This window comes from Rousettus aegyptiacus, unplaced genomic scaffold (genome assembly GCF_014176215.1).
Source record: "Rousettus aegyptiacus isolate mRouAeg1 unplaced genomic scaffold, mRouAeg1.p scaffold_m13_p_8, whole genome shotgun sequence".
In the NCBI taxonomy this organism is placed as follows: Eukaryota; Metazoa; Chordata; class Mammalia; order Chiroptera; family Pteropodidae; genus Rousettus; species Rousettus aegyptiacus.
In genome coordinates, this window is record NW_023416311.1 from 68778399 (window position 1) to 68799664 (window position 21266).

Here is a 21266-nt window from a genome sequence, read left to right on the forward strand (position 1 = left end):
TAGCAGTTTCTCACCAAGTTAAACACACACTGTTACCAAACGATGCAGCAATACCCCACCTAGGTATTTACCCAAGAGAGATGAAAACTTCATTCACCCAATGACTTGTACTCAAAAGAACATAGCAGTATTTTAACAGTCCAAATTGTAAACAACCGAAGAGGTCCATCAACTGGTGAATGAGTCAACAACTGGTCTACCCATACCATGGACTACTACTCCGCAACGAAAGGGAATAACCACTGAAACACTCAACTACATGGATGAATCTCACAGGCATTATGCCACATCAGAGTCCAGAGACAAAAATTACACAGTGTGTGATTATGTTTATGTGAAATTTTGGAAAATCCACAAAGCATATCATTGCCAGAGATTGTGTGAAGGAATTGACTGCAGAGGGACACAAGGGAACTTTCCGGTGATGAAACTGTTTTATATTTTGATTAACGTGGTAGTCACACAATTGTATACCTTTGTCAAATCTCATCATTTAAAACTGATGACTTTAATTATATGTTGCATTCATTTCCTACTGCTCTGTAACAAATTGTTGCACACTCAGTGGCTTAAAAACCACACAAAATTACAGTTCTGCAGGTCATAAACGCTGCACTATGAGCAGGGTGTCAGTGGGCCATGTTTCTTAAGGAGACTCTTTCCTCCGACTCTTCTGACGAGGGGAGATTTACTCATTTCATGCATTTCAGTTCATTCTCCCTCTTTTTCTGTAGCTCTGAGCTCACGTTGGGCTGTGCCGACAGTCTGCGTATCTGATGTAAGATATGAACCTGACGGCAAGAATAGCTTCCATTTTTGAGCACTAATTATGCACTGGGTGTTCTAACATGATCATTACATTTAATCTTCACCATAGCACTGACTAGGAAATGGGACTGGGGGAGACTGAAAAGCTCGACAGAACTCACACACCCAGAATGGGTGGGGCTGAGACTCCAAACCAGCTCTCACTACCCTGTCGTTGGCCACGGTGCCTTCCGTCTTGTGAGCAAAAAGCACATAGCCTTCTTTGCTTCTTTTTTCAGCCAGACAGCTATTCAACTCTCCCTTCCTCCCTTCACCCATTTCACCATTAGGACGAAGATAGGTATTAGCTTCACACATCTTGTAACTAAAGGAAACAAAGGCATTTTAGTAATCAGACAACCTCAGGATTATTTTTAAGCCCAGACATCTCACTGTGGCTAGAGGGGAGGGGTGGGGTGGCCTCAGGCTCTATAGGTGCCCCAGTGTGGCCCTGGTGAGGTCTGCAGTGACAGGCGGGCCAAATGGAATCTGTGGGGCTGCTCCAGGGCTGAGTGCAGCCCCAGGTGCTGTGGGCTTTGAGCTGAGGCATTTCCTGCTGAAAGGAGAACCTTCCCCCTTAGTTAATTGAATGTCCTTGCTGCACACTATCATGCACCTCAGTAGGGGACAACACCTCATCTGATTCGCACGCGAATTTAAAAGAGAAAATGACGACAGAGGGTTTAATGGAGCAGAATGGATAGCACTGCAATCAGCAGCAACGCCAAAGCCTGGGCCTGAACAAAAGCTCTCAGCCAAGGAAGGAAAGTGCCTGTGATTCAGCCACCAGTCCCACTTTCCCCTTGAAGCACTGGGCTCCCAGTAAATGCTGAGGTGTCCTGATTACTAGGAGATGTTCTCTCGTCCTCCCCTGCTCCACGGGGACTGCTCTTTGCCACGGGGGGAGAAAGAGCCTAAAAGCCTCTGAATGGAAGGAGCTGGTCACAAGGGAGGGGGCGTAATGACATCCAAGGACTCTGCCTCCTAAGGTTTTGTCACAACGGGCGAGGTAATTTTATGTTGGACACCTTCAGATTTTGGCCACTCTTCGTCTCCAGGGAAATTTTTAGCCCTAAGAACAGTGACAGGAAGGTAAAGCATCATCACTATGTGATGCTGGTACAGAAACCCAGCCTCGGCGGGCCAGGCGGATCCCGGTGTCCATCAGGAATTCCTGGCTCAGCCCACATCTTGTCAGCCCTTGCAGCAACCCAAACACCCGTCTGGTGTTGTGTCTAACTTCATTAGAATCCTTTCAGATTTCCTTCCGGCATCCTTAGTGATCAGCCCAAGGTCTACCAGGCTTCTGATGAAGCCTGCCTGGAGCGAGAATTCAAGTCTCACAGCATCAGGCTCAGGGCTTTGTGCACTGACCACTTTTCCACAAATGTAGAAAGGCAACACTGAGAAATGCGGAAGGGCTCCTTCTTCCCTCGCGGCCATGTGCATCATTCATCATTTGGAATACTTGCCTTGTGGATGCCAATTACTGATTCTTTCCCTTTGGAGAAATTCCTATGAGCAATGTGAGAAAGGGCAAGACCTGGCTTTGAGTCATTTTATCATGCCCGGAATTCCTTCCCTGCTGGATGAAAACTCAGTATAGGTGACAGAGCTCAGAGGTCCCCCGAGTGACAGGGGATGAAGGCTTGGGACCTGCCGGCTCTTGTTTTTATGGGCTGCAGCATCACCACAGAATTTCAGAGAAAAATAGAAAGCTTTTTATTTTTTTCAGAGGCTGCAAAGCAAGTGGATGGACTTTAACCTCTTGTTTATTTTAAGTAAAGTAAAAAGATGTGTCATGGAAAAGAAGAGATATCTAGATGTCAAAGTCACTTTTAAAGTGTGATGCTAAACTTTAAAGCGGAAGAGCCCTTTAACTTGGATGAAGCCAACAATACTGAAACGCAAACACGGACTGAGAAAGTAGACTGTGCAGGTCAGGCCACGCTTCTCTTTGCTCCCATTCATAGACACCCCTGTATGTATATAATGGAGTCCCAGGGGCTTCCGAGATCACCCACTGGGAGAGGTAGGGAGCTGAAGAATCTCAAACCAGGCTGCACGGGAGAACTACCTGGGGCTATAAAAAATGATCCATGCTGAGTCCCCAGCCCAGAGAATCTGATCTGATTGAACTGGGGTAGGACCACAGCATGGGTATTTTCAGTGAGTGGTAGAAGTGGTAAACATTTATTAAAAAGTGTTTACGAAAATAGAAAGAGACAATACAGAGAACAAACTGGTGATTGCCAGATGGGAGAGGGATTGGGAGGCTGAGTGAAAAAGATGGTGGGATTAAGAAGTACAAATTGTTAGTTACAAAATAGTTATGGAGATGTGAAGTATAGCATAGGGAATATAGTTAATAATATTGTAATAATCATGTATAGTGCTAGGTGACTTCTAGACTAATCAGGGTAATTGCTTCATAAATTATATAAATGTCTAACTGCTATGCTGTACACCTGAAACTAATATAATATTAAATGTCAACTATAATTGAAAAATTTTAAAAATAAAAAGCTTATTCAGAAAAAATTCTTAACTCCTCCACTAAAAAAAAAAGTGTTTATGAAAAAGTGTAACATACATTTAGCAAGATGCACAAATCTTAAGGAGTTTTTATAAATGAATACCTCTGAAATCCCACCCTCCTACCTCAAAATACAGAACGTCATCATCCCTCAGAAACCTCAGCATAGGATTTTTAAATTTAAACTCTTATTTTGAAAAAATTCAAGCTCTTCAAGTTACAAGAGTATAATAATGAAATCAGCATGGATATTTAAAAAAATCTCTCCTGTTGATTCTAATATATACATAGGATTGATTGCAATAGTTTTCTCTATTTGCCACAACTCTGGCATAGAAAGCCTTCAGTAAAGCATGGGCATAAGATTTTAATATTCTGTTACTGATTTCTTAACCAGGTCATTATTTCTCAAGGTTCTTTCAACATAGAAGCTAAGGGCAGCCTTGGATACATTTAATTTTGTTGTATTGTGATTGTAACTCTTCATACATTGTTTATGATTCACAAGCTCTCCTCTTTCCAGTCATAAATGAATTGGGTAGTTCTTTTTGCTGTAAACAAGACAATCTTACGTGCGCTTGAGAAAACTAAAAATGGAGATCATGCTAAATTTTCGTGGGTCAGTCACTGACTGACAGTTAGCAAGGCCAGAGACAAATCTGGAGCCTTCCACACACAGTTCCAGGGCAGGAACACGTGAACGTCAGGAGCCTGAGGAACAAAAGCCTAGTGAGGAAAAACAAAAACAAATACAAAAGCAACCATGCCCAGGCCTGGTGGAAACACACAGACTGCAGAAGTTGATCTTTGAGTTACGAGTTTAAGAAAGCCAGCAGGAGAAATTCTGAGATATGATGGGAAGAGAGGACCGAGAAGGTGATGATAGCAATAAACCCAGGAGCCAAGGCATTCCAGAGAATAAGTGTAGCCAGAGCCAAGGAGCTATGCTGTTATCAGAGACTGAGACACATAGCAAGGCTGGCCTCAGCAGGAACCTAGCTGTCAGGTTGCGCCCTATCCAAGCAACTGGCAGAGATGGCCAGAGGGGCTGCAACTGTGTCCACCTGAACAAGGCACCTTATTTTGTTTTGCACAAAGGCTGCTTATGGACTAGTAACGCCTGCGGGAGCAATGCTGCGTAAAACTGTAATCTGCCCACGTTCTGTGTCTCCTTTTTGTCTCCCTATACACCCTTCCTAAGAAGCAATCCCTCACGTGGCACTAAAGTCGTTTTTCCATTCCAAACTGCCGGCTGGGTTGGACAGGAGTTAGACGTTGCCCTACAGAAGAAGGTTCCAGGTAGCTGAGGTCCTCAGGTCCCAGATGAAGGAGAAGAAACAACTTTAATTCCTTAGGTGGTGGCAGAAGACGAGCCTCATGATGGAGACAGGCAACTGCCTATATGAGGGGACCTCTGGCCCAGAAGAGAACAGAGTCTAAAAAAGGCAAGCTCATCACTTAAGCTTGGCACTCCACCCTCAACCTACATGTTTGACAAAGAAAAGTTCTCTTGGGGCCAAGTAACCAATCCCTTATGTATTGTTTCTGTTGTTGCTAAACACAATTTTAGTTTGCATGTAACTTTTTAGGTTTATTAAAAGAGAGTATGACAACATGAATTTTATAACTCAGTATTTTAAAATAAATAACAACACATCTAAATACTAACGTCTCTCTTGTCTTTGCTTTTAGCAATGAGTTGAATTCACTTACGGTTGTTCCCTAACAGAACTATGCTTCATAATAAAAAATTGCTCTGTGTATAAAAAAAAAAAGGGCAGAAAAATAGAAAAGAAAAGTGAATTTTTGAACTCTCATTTTTAGATTGATTAGATTTTAGAATAAAGAGTGAGTTTTTGCGTCACACGTAGCTTTATATAGTAGTCATACTTTGCAAACTTCAGCTTGTTTGCGCGCACACAAACATACATACACATACACACGAATATAACCAGAATACCTCTCCCCGCTTTTCCTTATATATTAAATCCATTTTCCAGATTCTGTTAACCATTCCCTGAATTTCACTGTGGGTGAGAAACTGGGAACTTTTGGGTTCTGAGTGGAAGAATACTGCTCAGAAACATGAAACCTTCAGGTATTTTGAGGGGGCAGGATAAGTACTTGGGAGAAACTGAGGAGGGGATCTGCAGAGCAAGGACAGCAGAGTTACCTGTTAAGTTCAGCAAATTGATGGTCCATGACAAGACAGAACTCTTCCTGCTGCTATCCCAGTCCTGAGCTACTGGAAGAGTGGACCTGACATGGGGTCGAGCTTTGGACTGAGCCCAGAGAGAATAAATAAAGGCACTTGTGTGTGTCTGATGTATATGACAGTCCTCAAAGTAACTGTAAGTCATGTTGCCTTATATGCTGTTATGATCTGTGTATCCTCTCATGTCCTCTTGGGTGGGGACCTCAGAGTTGATAGTATATAGGAAAAAAATGAAAGCCATGGCTCTAAAAAGAGCAAAATGTAATAGTATTCCTAACCGGCCATTGCACAGTCTTACCTTATATGAATCGCTGTAGAAGTGGAAAAAATTCTAGGTATTACAAAAGAGAGAAACATGATGAGGACAGTGTTGTTCTAAAACTGGCATTTACAAGAGAGAAAAGGGATGGGAGTGGAGGTTGAAGTAAAACGAGGTGACCACCCAGCTGGTGAAAGGCCAGCCTCTTACCATAATGCGGGATGATGGCCCAGGCCATGGCAGAGGCGTAGATGCCACCAATCATCCAGAACATGCAGAGCCAGCTCAGATGCTCGCCCCGCTTCTCTCGGGCCAGCACTTCAGCAAAGTAGGAGAACACAGTAGGAATGGCTCCTCCAATCCTGCCAAGAGGTACAGAGAACACGTGAAACCAGGCCCCGCATAGCCATGTGAGATGCAAAGGACAAAGCCAAAACAAGCTTTAGCGACACATGTGCTCTCTCTTAGCATACCAAGGAATGTGTATTTTCTATCATTTTATAAGTTTAATATTATAATCTCTATGTTTAGGATAGAGATTAAAACCTTGAACCTGCAATTAATCTATGTTACCAAAAGGTGAAAGTGGTGACCTACCTATGTGGTTTATAGAGCTTAGCATAAGATTCTGATGGGCTTTCTGCTCAGTGTTGAATATTCCACGATATTTGCAAAAAAAAAATCCCAATATTTGATCAATTTAACAAATGTTTTAATTTTTAAAGGATACTATGTCCCACCGGTGACATGGTGACTGTGAAAATGGCTTTAAACACTTCTGGGAGGCTGTTTGCAACTGTACTTCCTCACTGCTACCCTGCAGCAGCTGGTTTAGATACCAACAGAACGGGGTATAATGCTTCCGTCCAGTGGAATTATGAGATACTAGATGAGCTCTGGAGAGACGATATAATCAGTGTCTTCTATTCAGGTTAAGGGTTCTCAAATGAGGGTCTATAGAATAAAAATTTTGTTCATTTTAGGAGATGAGCCATAGAGCTAATGGTCTCTGAATGAGCTGGGTTGGCACAGAAAATGAGATTGTTATATTGATTAGAATGCATATGTTTATTTTGAGTACTCAAGACAGAAATAAAATAGCACTTACTGGTAACCGAACCAATCATCAAATCAAGAATGGGGATCTCCCATGCCCAGTGGCAGTGCTAAAGGATGGGTAGTTTGGATAGCTTTAGAACTCCAATTGCCAAAGCCACAATTTAAAGAATAATACTCTTTGATATGGGTAGTTGTTATATTATCAATATAATATAAACTATGGATAGAATTATTAGTGGAAAGTGACTATTCTAAAAACATTGAGCTGCAAACATATAATTTGGGTAAAAGTGGTGTTTCTAAGAAAACATGGCTTCAATCCAACTCCCCTAGGCCTTGGTTGTCTTAAGATTAGCGCCTTAAGCACCCCTCCCCCACCCCAGCTTATGGACGTCTATGCATCCGCAGCAGCTGGGGGAAAAGGTAGAGTCATAGATCAGGATTCTAATGCTTCCTGGGAAAAAAAATTAATCCTGCTATTGAGAGAGCTGGAAGAATGCATTCATTCACACAGCATCTAAATGGTGTCACGAATACAGATGGTGATGACCAATATGATGAACTGCAAGAAATGATGATAAAAATATGCAGAATTTTCCAGCTACTTCCTGTACACATCTACTTAGCCATTCCTCTATTCACTCTCCCACTCACCTGCTGTTTACCCATCCATCCATCACCCTCTCAGCCACCCCTTAACCCAGCCAAACTCTAGGCCAGGTACACCACCAGTTACTGGAGGTACAGACATGAACACAGTTCCTGTCCTCAAGGAGCTGACAGAGTCAATTCTAAAGAGTGCATATGGCTAATTTTTCACAATTATATATTGTGAGTCTGAAAATATTTTTGCTCTATTATTTCTTTCTTGATATCAACAGCACTTTGCCAAAGGGTATACTGGGAAATAAAGTATGCCCAAAAGGTCAACCTGTATGCTGGACAGTCTCATAAAAGGCATTGTCTAAGACAATGCTTTCTAATAGAATTACCACATGGGCCACATATATTTTCTAGAAAAGACAGTAAAACATGGTGACAAAATCATGTGAAATTAATTTTAATATATATCCATTTATATATATTCCACATAGCCAAATATTATGATTTGACATGTGATCAGTATAAAAATTATTAATTAATGAGATACTTTGCATTCTTTTACATGTGTTAAGCCTTTGAAATCTAGTGCTATGTATTTTGTACTTATAGCGCATCTTAATTTGGTCACATTTCAAGTGCTTGGGAGCTACCTGTGGCCTGTTGAATGCCTTGGGCCTAAGAAAACACTGGCCCACTGTTTACTATTTGAGTTTACACTTATTTTTGGATTAAAGCTAATTTAGTCTGTTGTCTCATCTTCCATATTGGGAGGGGTCTTTCCATTTTGATTCTCTAAATCAGAAATCTTCCTGAATTGGTCATTTTGAAATGTTTATTTAGTGCCTATCATGTATTATATAAAATTGGAGATATTCTTTGTTGAATCTGAGACAGCACGGCCTGGTGGTTATGAGCATGGACTATGCAGCCAGACTGCCTAGGTATCACTGTATGACCTTGAACAATTACTTAATCTCTCTGTGCCTCAATTGCCTCATCCATAAAGTGTGTAGAATAAATAGTATCTTCCTCATAGGGTCACCAAAAGGTTTTTGAATGAATATTTATAAAGAGCTTAACACAGAATCTCTCACAGGGCAAGCACAATATAGGTGCTTGATACAACACACTTTTAAAATTTTGAAACATTTTAAATGAGTCTTCATTTCTCCAATATGATAAGGAAGTAAAACATATCTTAAAAGAAAGACTACTTGGAAGGCATTATAGTTTAGAATTAGACTAAAACCTTGGGGTTTATTGATTTTCTAGTTTAAGAAAGGCATAATATTTTTGCATATCTAATTATTTTTTAAATGTGCAGAAATAAATGAGATGCTACATACAAAACACTTGGAAGGATTCCAGTTAACGGTGATTATATTTCTACAAAGCAAAGGCATTCTGGTTATTATAACTTAATATAGCTAATGGATGGATATTGCAAAGAGCTGTGAAGAATGCATTTGTGAGGTTCCATTTGCAGACAGAGAAGTGACCATTCATTCACTTATGATAGACAAACACATTGAAATTTCATTTTAACTTCTGTTGCTGTTATATTTTTTCTCCTGACCTTCATGCTTAGCAGTGCCAGGGCATCTGTGAGCAGTTCTCAACTCTGACATTATCTGGAATCTGAAGCATTATCATTCCCATAATTAACAGTAGCTGGAAACAAATAACTTAATTCCAGGCAAATGAAAATGAATCAGTGGTGTCAATTCCATTTCCCATCTTTCTAATTTTCTGTAACAGAAGAGGAGAGGGAAGTGTCTGTCCCTTGGAGTGAGATTCACTTACAAAAGTGAGAGACATGAATAATTGGCGATGTCCTATACCTCATTTGCACAAAACACTGTTGTCTCTAGCAGGAAAATCATTCTTTGTATTGAATGAATATTTAAAGTCACACAGAATTTGGCAACGGGACATATTTACGTTTCTAAGAAAATATACTCATGACTCAGTGTGGTGAATTAAGAGGAAAGCACATTTAGAGCCAATGAAACCATAAGCCCAGGTAGACTTCAGGCTAAAACAAGAATCCTTTCCAGTCTTTGTTACCTGCAGAAACAGGAATATAACATAGTGCTGCTAATGATGCTTCAGTAATTAAATAAGATAGAGCAGCCTATGGCATTTGCAATAAAATCGACATAAATACATCTTAACCGTGGACTCAGAATGCACAATTTACTTGTTTACAGAGTTGCTAGTTCAAGAGGATTTAATTGCAACTTAAATCCTAGCTGTTCATTCCTGGTTCCATCACTAAAACTTAATTTGCAAAATGAAGGGCTTGGACTATGCCCCAGAAATTCTCTTTCTCCTCTGAGATTTCCAGTGAGCGGAACTGGTGAACAGGTGCTGTCTCAATGGGAAGATTCTGTCAGTAGAATGGGAACTGGGAAATAACCACAGGATGGATTCAAGGACTCACTGGACCCACTTTGAAGCAGACCTGAACCAAAACTCCATTGATTTCCTGACCTCCATAAGTCCCTATTCTGATTGGTGGACCACAGTGACACTTTGAGTCTCCTGGAATTACTGTCAGTTCAGAGCTAGTGCCTAGTGAAGTCCCAAAAAGCCTGATTGTTTCTTTTTCCCTCATGCACAGTAAACCTGGTAAAAGGCCATAGGTCCCTCGGGAAAGGCTGGGAGAAAGATTAACAGCATAAATGTTCAGAAGTGTACCAGGATTCTTCCTCAAGGGGACTTAGTATCCCCTTCATTCAAGGGGTTCTTTATAAACTGGCTCAAGTCTTGGAATTGATTGAATGTAGATGAATTTGGATTTCTGGACTCCCAGTCCTGTGCCAACTTTTCAAAGGTACAGTGTGTTCACCTCTGGTTTAACGATTTAGAGAGCCTGGCTGAGTTAGCAATGCATAGTCTGTGCTTTGCCAGATAAATTATGTTATTTAGAGGTCAGCAGCCTTGAGCTGCTGGTTAAAGAATATTTTTGTCTGTGACAGAGAAGAAGATGATTGATGCCCAAGTAGTCTCTGCTTCTATACTGCCCTTGAATTAGTTTCTGGACAGTCTATTAGTTTCAAATATTTTGCATCCACCATAATGGCCCCTTTCTCTGCAATCAATTGGGTTGACCATGTCACAACCCAGATTGGCAATTAACATAGCCATTATAATTTGACCACAGTCAAGTAATTTTGAGTCTGTGGATACGGTTTGAAATTTCCTGGATAAGACTATAAATGGAAAGGACTGGAAAGTTTAGAACCCAGGCTATTAGCTTTCTCCTGACAGGCATATGGTAACACATAGGTAATAGAAAGCAGAAGGAAGTCTTGACCTTTCTGGTAGTGAGGTTGTTTTAGCCTATGGACCCTGAGAACGTACTTTAACAAATAGCCTCAAGTAACACTTGTTTTTCCTTAGGTATCTCAATTCACTGAAAATTAGGCCCATTGAAGCCCTTTGAATCCATGAGCCAAATTACCTCCCCAAGTCTTCAGTGTATGTAGCCAATCCCACACAGAGCTCTGAGCACCAAAGATCTCCCCTTCTGAAAAGACTCCTTTTTCCATCATTACAAAGCAGTTATTGATTCTGATCATTTTTTTTCCCAAGGGAAAAATATTTTTACACTTTGCCAAACTTTCCAACCCTCTAAGTTTACCGAAACAATTTACTGAAATGTGTTCACACTGAGGAAGCGTCTTGACATCTGTGCAGCTTAGTTTCATATTTGCAAAGTGCTCACTGTGTGAACAATGTAGTGTATGAGAGGCTACAAGAAGATTAAAAATAACATAAGAAAAATTTGTGGCTAGTCCACCAGTCTTAATATGTGCACAAATCTTATGGCAGAAAATGATATAAATTATTTTGAATGAATTATAAAAGTGACCATTAGTCTGCATGAGGAAGTCTTTTCACTCTTGATGCAATCCACTTACATAGTCTTTCTCTCTGGTGCTGTACATTCCTACTGACCTTAGCTCTAATTTTAAAGTACTACTATACATAATTAAAAAGACATGTTGTAGTTCTCTGCCCCTCTCTTTTGACAAAACTCCGTTTTGCTGTGTGGGTACCATTATCATCAACGACCACAGCTGATGTGCTCGTCATATTCATCACCCGGTACTGTCTCCTTCCCTTTCTTTTTTCTCTTTCTTATTTTACATGATACCTATAGATTCATCTTATGCTAGACACCCTTGAATGTCTCTCTAATGAAAATAAAGTTCTCAAGCACAAATTAGAAATTTTAGATTTTTACTATTTTTCCCTTATCGAAGCAGTTTCTTGGATCCTCCTAATTGAACTACTGGATATTTATAAGCTGAGGATTCACTTAGGATAGCAATAAGTGATTCCAGTTCTTTAAAGAAAATGACTACACCCTTGGTTATACTGTGCCATTGCATTTGGCTATCAGTACAACTTCCATAATTCAAGGGAGTCAGGAACTTAACGAAAAGAACCTATTACATCTCAGGAAGCAGACTTCCTACCTAGTTAAATATGCTGTTAACATAGATCAATAAACAAACAAACAAACACACATTTATTTGAGACACTGTTATCCTGGATTTAAGAGCATGTCTGAATAGTTTGAACCTTTAATTAGTTCCTAGCATAGGACCGGAGCTATTTCTTGCTTATATTAAATTTTCGGAAGAAAAATACATTTATAAACGTGTTCTGCCACAGAAACAGCATTCCATTGAAAGCAATACCAATTTTGTAAAAATAAAACACTAAAAGAATCAGCCACAAGAACACAGATGTGTATTCCCTTCTCTTCTGGATTTAAAGGCTGATCATTATATTTCTAAGAACAAGCACTGTGGCTCCTAAGGGTGACAATGAAGATAGGGAAGGAGACGTTAAGGGACAATTTCTTGGTAATAAGGTCCTCTAGGGTAGGGGTAAAGAACAGGTACAATTATGAAGAATAAATGCATTACTATAAAATATGAAGGAGAAAACCTTACCCGAATCCAGAAAGTAAGCGACAGAAGAGAAAGAAGCCATAACCTTGAACAAATGAAGAAAGGAAGGCAAAGAATCCGTTGACAGACATGCAAATCAGAAGAGACTGTTTCCTTCCCACTTTGTCTGCCAGTCCTCCCCAGAAGAACGCCCCCACCATCATCCCGAGGTACACTATGCTGCCTGCAACACACAGAAAACAAAGAAACACGTAAGAGATTGAGAGTAAACGACACATGTAACAGCAAATAAACAAGGGACAAAATACATTCCAGCATTTTGCATGGGGAAAATTTTCCTTAAAAATATACCCTTTAGGACTCACAAATCCACTTTCAAGTTGGAAAGTAAGCTCTGTGGGCTACCTTCTGCTGCCACGACCAATGGCAAAAGCAAAAGACAAAACGATCACGTTCTTACCAGCCTCATGGTAATGGGCAGGAGATATAAACAGTCCCCACACAGAACAATCCTGGAATTTGATTCATGGTCATGTCACCTTTGGTTTGAATGTCACGCTTAGCACCATAACAAGGCCAAGATTCTTCAGGCTGCTTGAAATCTCTTTCTGTAGCAAATGACCTGGGCTCAAGTCAGGCCCTTAGGGACCCTCTAGAGGATTCTATGGGTTCTTTCTCTCTGGTCCCTTCTGAAAGCCCTGGCCCTTTCTTGGGAAGGAAAAAAGTTAGGGAAGGTGAGTTTAGAAATGACAAGAGTTAATCTTAAAATAGTCTCAAGCTCTGCTCATAAGAGAAAACTTTTTCTTGGAGTCAGGAGTTTAAGGAGCCTGAGGAGAAGGGAAATAACTGTCAGTCATTCGGGAACTATTAAACTTAACATGGTTGGCTTTGCTTCTAAAAGAGAAACAAATGGAAAATCAAGAGTTAGATAGCTGTCCCTCTTGCGTCACTGTGAGTATACATTTGAATTTTCTAATTTACTTGCTTCTAAAAAACCAGGTCCCTAGAAACTCTGTCCAGAATCTGTCTCAGGAGGAAATAATGTTAGGTATAGCAGATGTTACTCCAGGGAGGTTTCCAACAGGGTGTGCAATGTCTGGGGGAAATGGCATAGTTAGTAATGAAAGTTTGTTATATCTGGATATAGTGTTTAAAAAGCTGCTACATCTTTCATCCATTTCTGCTTTCCCCTTGCTTTAGCAAAGCACCATTTGAACAGTCCCTTTTCAAAAGCACATTCAAGATACCCAGAAGCATCTAAGTAAGAAGCTAAAAAAAAAAAAAAAATCTCACTAGTTTATTTATTGCTTTAGACTAGTTTGGGAAATACCCTTTATAAACATTCATCCCAAATTTGTTTGCTTAACACACAGTTAATGGATCAATATGAGACCAAGAAGGAAGACATTTGGCAAAGGTTGGTGACCCTCACATCAATGACATGCAAATGCTGCTTTGCAGATAGATAATCTAGTGCAGACAGCTACAATGAATCAGTGAATGACCAGTGTTCAAGTAATTTGTACAATTAGACAAAATAAAAGCTGTCTTTATTCAGACTGGGGTACTGCAAAGAGGTGCTGGTCATCCTTGCTTGAGTGCAGATGGCGTATTTTACTCTGTACTACAGGGCTGACTGTATATCATCCTTCTCAACAAACAGATTACTCATATTATGAGGCCTGATTCATTTCAAAGACTGCATCAGCACAAGACAAAGGAATTCCAAAAGGAGACAGATTTACCTGGAGAAATGCATATGCAACATATCTCTTATTTACCGCAATAAGAGGCTCAAATTTGCCACTTGTGTCTTTCAGAATAATCAGTTGCTAAGCTTGTTCATAATAATGTCTGTATCTTTAAAAAAATACCTACGAATCAGAAAGTGAGCCCCATAGATCAGGAGTAGCCCATGGCTGCTGTAATCTGAAAACATAGGAGTCTTTCTTGGAGCTCCAAGAACAAAAAACGGTCCCTAGCACTTGCTGAACCATTACCAGTTCTAAGTGTTTGCGTGAATTATCTTATTTAATCCTCATGACAACACTTGCAAGTTAATACCATGGAAGCCTAGTTCACTGGTGAGGAAACTGAAACACAGAGAAGTTAACGATTTAACCACAGAAAAGTGAGTGGTGACTGCATCCCAGTTTGTCAGCAGTTCTTTGTATAATGTGGATATGGTTCCTTTAACAATCCTGACTGTCCTCCTGTGAAAACATGCCAGTTTGTCCAAGCCCCTATATGGGGGTGCTGTCTAGAATTGCAAGCAGTACATTAAATGTTTCTGAGGTGCCTTCTCTCCAGGCACTATACTCATAGAGTTAGTTAAGTCTGGGGTAACAGAAAATGATAGACAGGAGCTAGGGGAAAATGCTGCTTTATTCTACTCTGACATAGGACAAGAGGTGCACTACTCCTTCTAAAACGTTCCAAATGGGCACATTACCAACCCTCGGTGGAGGAGCGGGGATAAGGGGGTCAATGCTGAAAATAGCTCAGTGGCGCCAGAGGAAAAATGAAAATCTAATCTCTTGCTAAAAAAGAAGGGGCTCTGGCACTATGGTCCAGAGAGGGGCAAGTCTCTGACTTTTCCTGTCTGGGAGAGATGATGCCCCTGCTGGGGGACCTCTATTTCCTGTTATTTCCCTTATTCTCTGCAGTTGCCTGCAGCCTCCTCCTCTTCACTAAGCTGTATCATGGCTTTATGAACTGGGTGATTCTGGCACTTTAAGAGCTTAAAAGCTGGGTGTTAGAGCTCCCCGCCCAGCAGGAGTGTGAGGACACAGCCCCACCTCAGGAGCTTCCACAAGCTCAGAGGTAGTAGAGGGTGAGCTCACTGAGCTTGCCCTGGACTTTGGTGATGGAGACAGCATAGGGACTTGACAGGAAGCAGAAAACCTTCATTTGTTATTCTCACCTTGTACTTAAGCCATTTGAAAAATAAAGCTTAAAAATAACATTTATAGGAGTTTTAATATACAAAAGAGTCAAATGTAAATGGCCCATCCTTCAGTTCCCCCCAGATATCCCTATTAACATATATTTATACAAACAAATATGCCTAAATGGCCAAAAATTCAAACCATGTAGCAATGCATAAGATGAAAATAAAAGCCTCCTTTTCTTTCACCCTGGCCCTCTTCTCAAAGGTAACTATTATCATTTTCCTCTGATTCTTCCCAGAAGTTGATACATTTAAATTTATAAAACTGGATACCCTATAGGAACTGCCTATTAAATACAGGTGGTTTTATTTTTTCCCCATAGTGTTTATCTTTTCTCCTCTTGTGTTTAGGATACTTAAACTAAGCAAACCAGAAATAAATCTGTCAGAATTTGAATAACTACTCCAAAATACATTTCACATATTTCAAAAAGCTATTAGGAGAAAGCCAAAGAATTTTTTCTCCTTCATGTGTTATTTCTATGCCTAAAATAAACACATCCCAATCTCTTTAAAAGAGAGAATATTAAATTCAATTTTAAAGAATTCGTTGAGCACCTACTATGCATAACTTTTCTTGAAGTGCTGGAAATATAAGAATTTATAAGTCATGATCCCTGGCCTTAGAGAAAGTAAAACACAGCAAACGTGTGTCTGATGCCTACTCTAAGCCAGGAGAGGAAGGAGACAGTTTCACTCTCATTACTTCATACAACCCTCTGAACATCATTTGATCATGGGCACTACCGAGAGGGGCATCCAGACCAGAAATGTACATGGCCTTCTGGGGACATATGACCAGGATAGAACTGTGCTGAAGTACTCACTCAGGTACCTGGGCTCCAAGTCCCCAAGGTCTCTTTCTGCTCCATCAAGATGGCTTAAAGAGCTCATAATTCAGTGAGGAAGATACTAAACACATAACTCAATGAGCCTAACCAAGGTGTGTGCCCTATTGAAGGTGTAACTGGGACCAGAGGAGCAGGAGGTGGCTACTAATTGTGACTGTGGGCTCTGAAAAAGTTTCAGTAAGGAGGCAATATGTGAGCTGATTATAAAGGATAAGGAAGATTTCAAGATGGTATTAAATTCCTCCAAAACTGACAGATCTAGAAAAAAATAAAGTAGTATTAAGCTGTGGTTCTACTTTGGTTAAAAATATGTTTCAGACCTAAAGGTAATAATCTTTTGCGCCTATGTTGGATTATTATTGGTGATTAGACTGTTACACTGAACATGCTATGAACAGAATTAAGCCTACCCAGGAACTTATTTGAGACAAATAGCACAATTAGAAGGGTCATTGATTGATCATGTGGTCTAATTAAATTCAAACCTTTCAATGTTAGCAAAGGCACAAAGTGAATAAAACTAGAAACTCTGAATAAAACTCTGAATTGTCAGAAGACAAATTGTACTTCCTGCCTCATTTGTTTTTCTATTTACTTGTCTTCACAATGTTATGATGGGAGACCTTAGAAACTCAGAGCAAAGATGTGCTCTTGATATGGACCATCCTTCTCAGCTATCCACTCCTCATGATGTTGCTAATGGTCAGAATTAAAAGGTATTTTAGTTCGAAGTCCCTTATTTTACATGTGGGAAAATCAAGGCTGTGAGAAGCCAGTATTTTAAATCAGGTCTTATAGATCCTTGCTCCTCAGAGTATGACCCCTAGACTAACAGCACTAGCATACTGGGGAAACTTGCTAGAAATGCTCTAAGGCTCTACTCTGGCCCTACAGACCCAGAATCTGCATTGGAACAAGATCCCCACATGACCTGGGTGCACTAGGATTTTAAAACACTTTTAAGATGGTGTGCTTTCCATTATAACACATAAGCTAATATATGTTTTGTTGTTGTTTTTTACTTAAAGTTTGTATTTGTCTAATACATATTTGAGAGGAGAAGATGTAGGCTCCAGAATATGTTGATGTCAACAACACAGAACAGCAAGATCTCCTTTAAAGGATCTTGGATCCTTTCATGAATCCAATGAAGATTTTAATTTAGCTAGGCTTTCAGGATGTTGAAGCTGACCTGAGAAATAAACACAGTCTGAGGCTCACTCTACTCCTCCCCACAGCTGGGCTCAGGCCATTCTTGGCAGCCTAGCCTCTCTCCTTTCAGAAGACAAAAGGGGCCTCCAGCATGACTTCCCCACTAAGGTATTTCTAACATGAGGGCTGATTCCATTTTATTTAATCATACCCTCATTTCTCCTGACAAATATTACATTTCCATTTCTGTCCCTTTGCTAAGCTGCTTTAGATTCTTTCTGACAATCCCTAAGGGGCCATGTCTTTTCCCCCAGCACCATTTTAAACCATATTTAAACTAAACAGAACAATTTTAAGAAATGGTCTACGTAGTGTTTTTCTCATAGTGACTTTTAGCCAGTAAGTTTTTAAAAATTATTTTAAGTACACCAGCTATCCATGGATAATGTATTACTCTATAGTTCACTACACTATTTATTCACAAATTGATTTTCAGTGAAAAACATTTTGTGCTGGTATTTTGAATTCAATGATAAATAACATCCATGAGGCAATGATTACACTCACCTTTTATAAGGGGTTTTCTTAGGTTAAAAGAAATTGTTAAGTCAAAGTAAAAAAAGAACATAAATCTTTAAGAATAACAATAACTGTTCTGGAAATGGTTGTTGAAATGAATAATATAATATAATCTATTGTACTCACAGGATTAAGAAAAAAACACCTTATTGCCTAAATTTTGCTCATTACTCTATAGATATTACTCCTTACACAAAGGGCGGCTGCAATTATCTTCACAAAGGTAGGGTTCTATCCCACAAACTTGTGTTATATCAACAGTAGAAGCCCACTTAGCCAGTTTTTAACCAACTCAATGGATTAACCAACCCATCCACAAACACGGAAAACTGCTTCTTTGAACTTTTTCCTTGAATTCACCATCTTCCTTCTGCTTCTCTAGCAGTGCTGTAGGCTTACTCTATTTATGCTCAACTTGTTTATGTCAGTTCTGCATGTTATTAATTATGTATTTAATTAAACATCAATCACATGAATAATGAAATGTGAGTATGAAAGGAACTGGAGCTACTTCTATAAAAACTAACTTAAGAGAGATTTGGGGAAGACTAGATGCAAAAGGAAATTATTGCTATTAAATAAATGCGATTAATACAATTCTAAATGACTGAAAAAGTTCACAAAGTTGAAAGATTCTGTGCTCAGATTGAGGCAACCATGTCTTGTCTTTAAGCCTTCACTCCACTTTAAAAAAATTAAAACTGGAAATCAAAGCCACATAATGGCTATGGTATTACAAGAAAAACAATGGGGCACTTTAGCTTGCAAATCTCTACTCAAATAAAAGTCTTTGCTTCTGCATCCAAAGATGGTCAAATAAATGTATGCTTGTATATTTAAAACATGATATTTAAGTACATATATTTATTACATATTTTCCTGCTTTTACCAACTGTCCTATTACCTTTTTTTTTTTTAACCAACTGACCAATTAGCACTCCAGATTTAATTAGAAGGGGTTTCTACATAATGGTGTTGGTCAGCACTGCAAAGCTGGCCAAGTCTTTGTGTTCTGTCTGGGGGGTGGAGTAGGGTAGGGAGTAAGGTGAGATAGGGGAATCTCTCTTCCTTGCTGCCCTCAAAATGGGTGACTGTGAATATGGCCATCCTTCAGCCAGATCCCACTGCAGTCCATAAAAGGCTGATTCCAGGGAACACTATCTGTGCCCTGCTTCCCCTGCACCTAGCCAATGCAAATAAGGCTGCAGCGTCTCCCTCTGTATCTACAATATGCTATTTCTCTCAAACTGGTTTCAAATTCCGTGCTTGAATTTTTAGAAATGATAACATAAAATCTCAAGTTCAGTACTTGCTCTATGGGATTCTTTCACTGAATAGGCTGAAAAGTGAACCCATTACTAAAGCAATGGGGGTCGAGGTAGAACTGGCTTTGTTGTTGTTTCATAACCAAGTGCAACATCCTTCATCTTCATTCCACTACCTCTGATCACTCTGAACTTCAAGGTCAGGCGACCAATAGTTAAGAGCCCAGGCTTCTGAAACACACAGCCTAGATCTGAATTTTCGTTCCACCACCTACTAGCTGTTCAATCCTGGGTAAATTACTTAATTTCTTTGTGCCTTAATTTTCTCCTCTGTATAATGGGATCAAATACAGGACTTACCTCACAGGGTTTTTGAGGTATTAAGTGGGATAAAGCGTTCAACACCGTGTAAAACATGGTTATTCACAAAACAACAACTAATGTAACTATTGGTGTTAGAGAAAGAAAAAAAAGAACAAAATGGTGATGAAAAGACAACAGGAAGGAAGGGAGTGGGCTTTGGAATAGTGTGGAAAGTGGAAATTACAGCTTTTGCCTTCCCTTAGCTCAACTTTTGAAAAGAAATCACCTGAAACAACATCGGAAAAGTAATCTAATTTTTTAAATCTCAAAGACTTATTGTTTTGCAGCTTGAAACTATTTAAATAATTAATAGACTCCTAAAGCCGATCCTTCACTTTTTCCAATTTCTATTTTTGGTAGCCACAGGTAAGTGCCATTATGTGTTCAAATATGTCTATGGACTTTCACAAAATCAAAATAAAGTAATAATATCAAAGGCATATGTACAAAAGAAAAAAAAACCTTTCTAATTTGCAATGGAGAATATCTGCAACAAAAGTCAGCTCACCTTTGCTAGAAAGAACTGTAAATATCAGATGCAGTCTACAGAACATCTCTGACTGTTACATTTGGAAAGTCTGACATTTAAGTCCGTTGGTCCAGGCAGAGACCGATGCATCTGCTTGCATAAGCAGGTAATGCCATATCAAGCAACATCACTACTTGTTACCTAAGTCCCCTTGGGCATTAAATAGCCTGTCAAAGCCTTAAGACACTTTCAATGAATCCAGTGAGCCAACTGCAGAAGAAGAGTTCTAATAATCTATTCTCTATATCTTTTCTCAAATGACTAGTAAACAGCATGTCCACTGGATAGGGGAAGAGATATTAAAATATTTTCTGCATGTGTGGCTCTGCAGCTCACAATTACAGCTCACTTGGTGTCCAAAACAGTAAAGAAAGAAGTATGAGGAATCAAGAGCATTGTAGTGAATCACGTTATGGTGTGCCATGGATATCACATATCAGTTCCACACCAACGGGATCCCTGCCTCTGCGAACTTCCCCCACTCTAGGGCCTGTGCTATGGGAGACAGTGGTAATTGACTGAACCCTTTTCCAATAACCCCAATCATGGAGCCTACAAATAAAGTGGATGGTCACTAATTCTACAGCTCTTGGCTGAGCTCCTGCTGTTAAGCCAGGCATTTTGCAAGGTATGAGGAAAGGGGATGGGGAAGAAGGGCATGGAGCAGTGGGAAGAGGTCCAGAAACGGAACAGACATTTTTTTCCATACAAGGCCAGACTAAATAGTTCAGACTTTTCAGGCTATAGGTGCTGTCACAACTACCTCACTCTGCTGCTGCAGCATGAAAGCAGCCATAGGCCATATGTAAGCTAACTGGCATGGCTGTGCGCCACTAAAACTATTTTAAAAAGAGGGAGACAGTTGGATATGGCCTGTAGGCTGGAGTTTGCAGACTCCTGCTCTGAGGAAAAGTTTGCCTGCAGCAGTGCCGAGGGCAGGTATGTAGTGACGGGAGAGTGGGAGCACCTGAGAGGCAATATAAAGCTTAACACGGAGGTTGGGGTCCAGAAGAGAAGAAACAAGCTTGGGAAGGGGCAGCACAGAAGAGCAGTTTAGAGCCTTGTGAAATATGGGATTTCTCTGCAAGGGTGAATGAAAGGGAGAACAAAGACCTAAGGATCAACCTTGGAGAAATAGCCACGTTTAGAGAAGGAAAAGTCAGAAATAAG

At 39.9% G+C, this 21266-nt stretch overlaps 1 protein-coding gene across 1 annotated transcript in view; it reads right to left on the reverse strand.

The window, feature by feature from the left end:
- Positions 1-21266, reverse strand: part of SV2C (synaptic vesicle glycoprotein 2C) — a 163313-nt gene that overhangs the window by 69463 nt on the left and 72584 nt on the right. The window contains exons 3-4 of the mRNA XM_016137145.2: positions 12450-12630; positions 6028-6179 (exon numbers count right to left, since the gene is read on the reverse strand). Of these exons, the coding sequence (XP_015992631.2) occupies positions 6028-6179; positions 12450-12630 (333 nt within the window). The remainder of the gene's footprint in view (positions 1-6027; positions 6180-12449; positions 12631-21266) is intronic.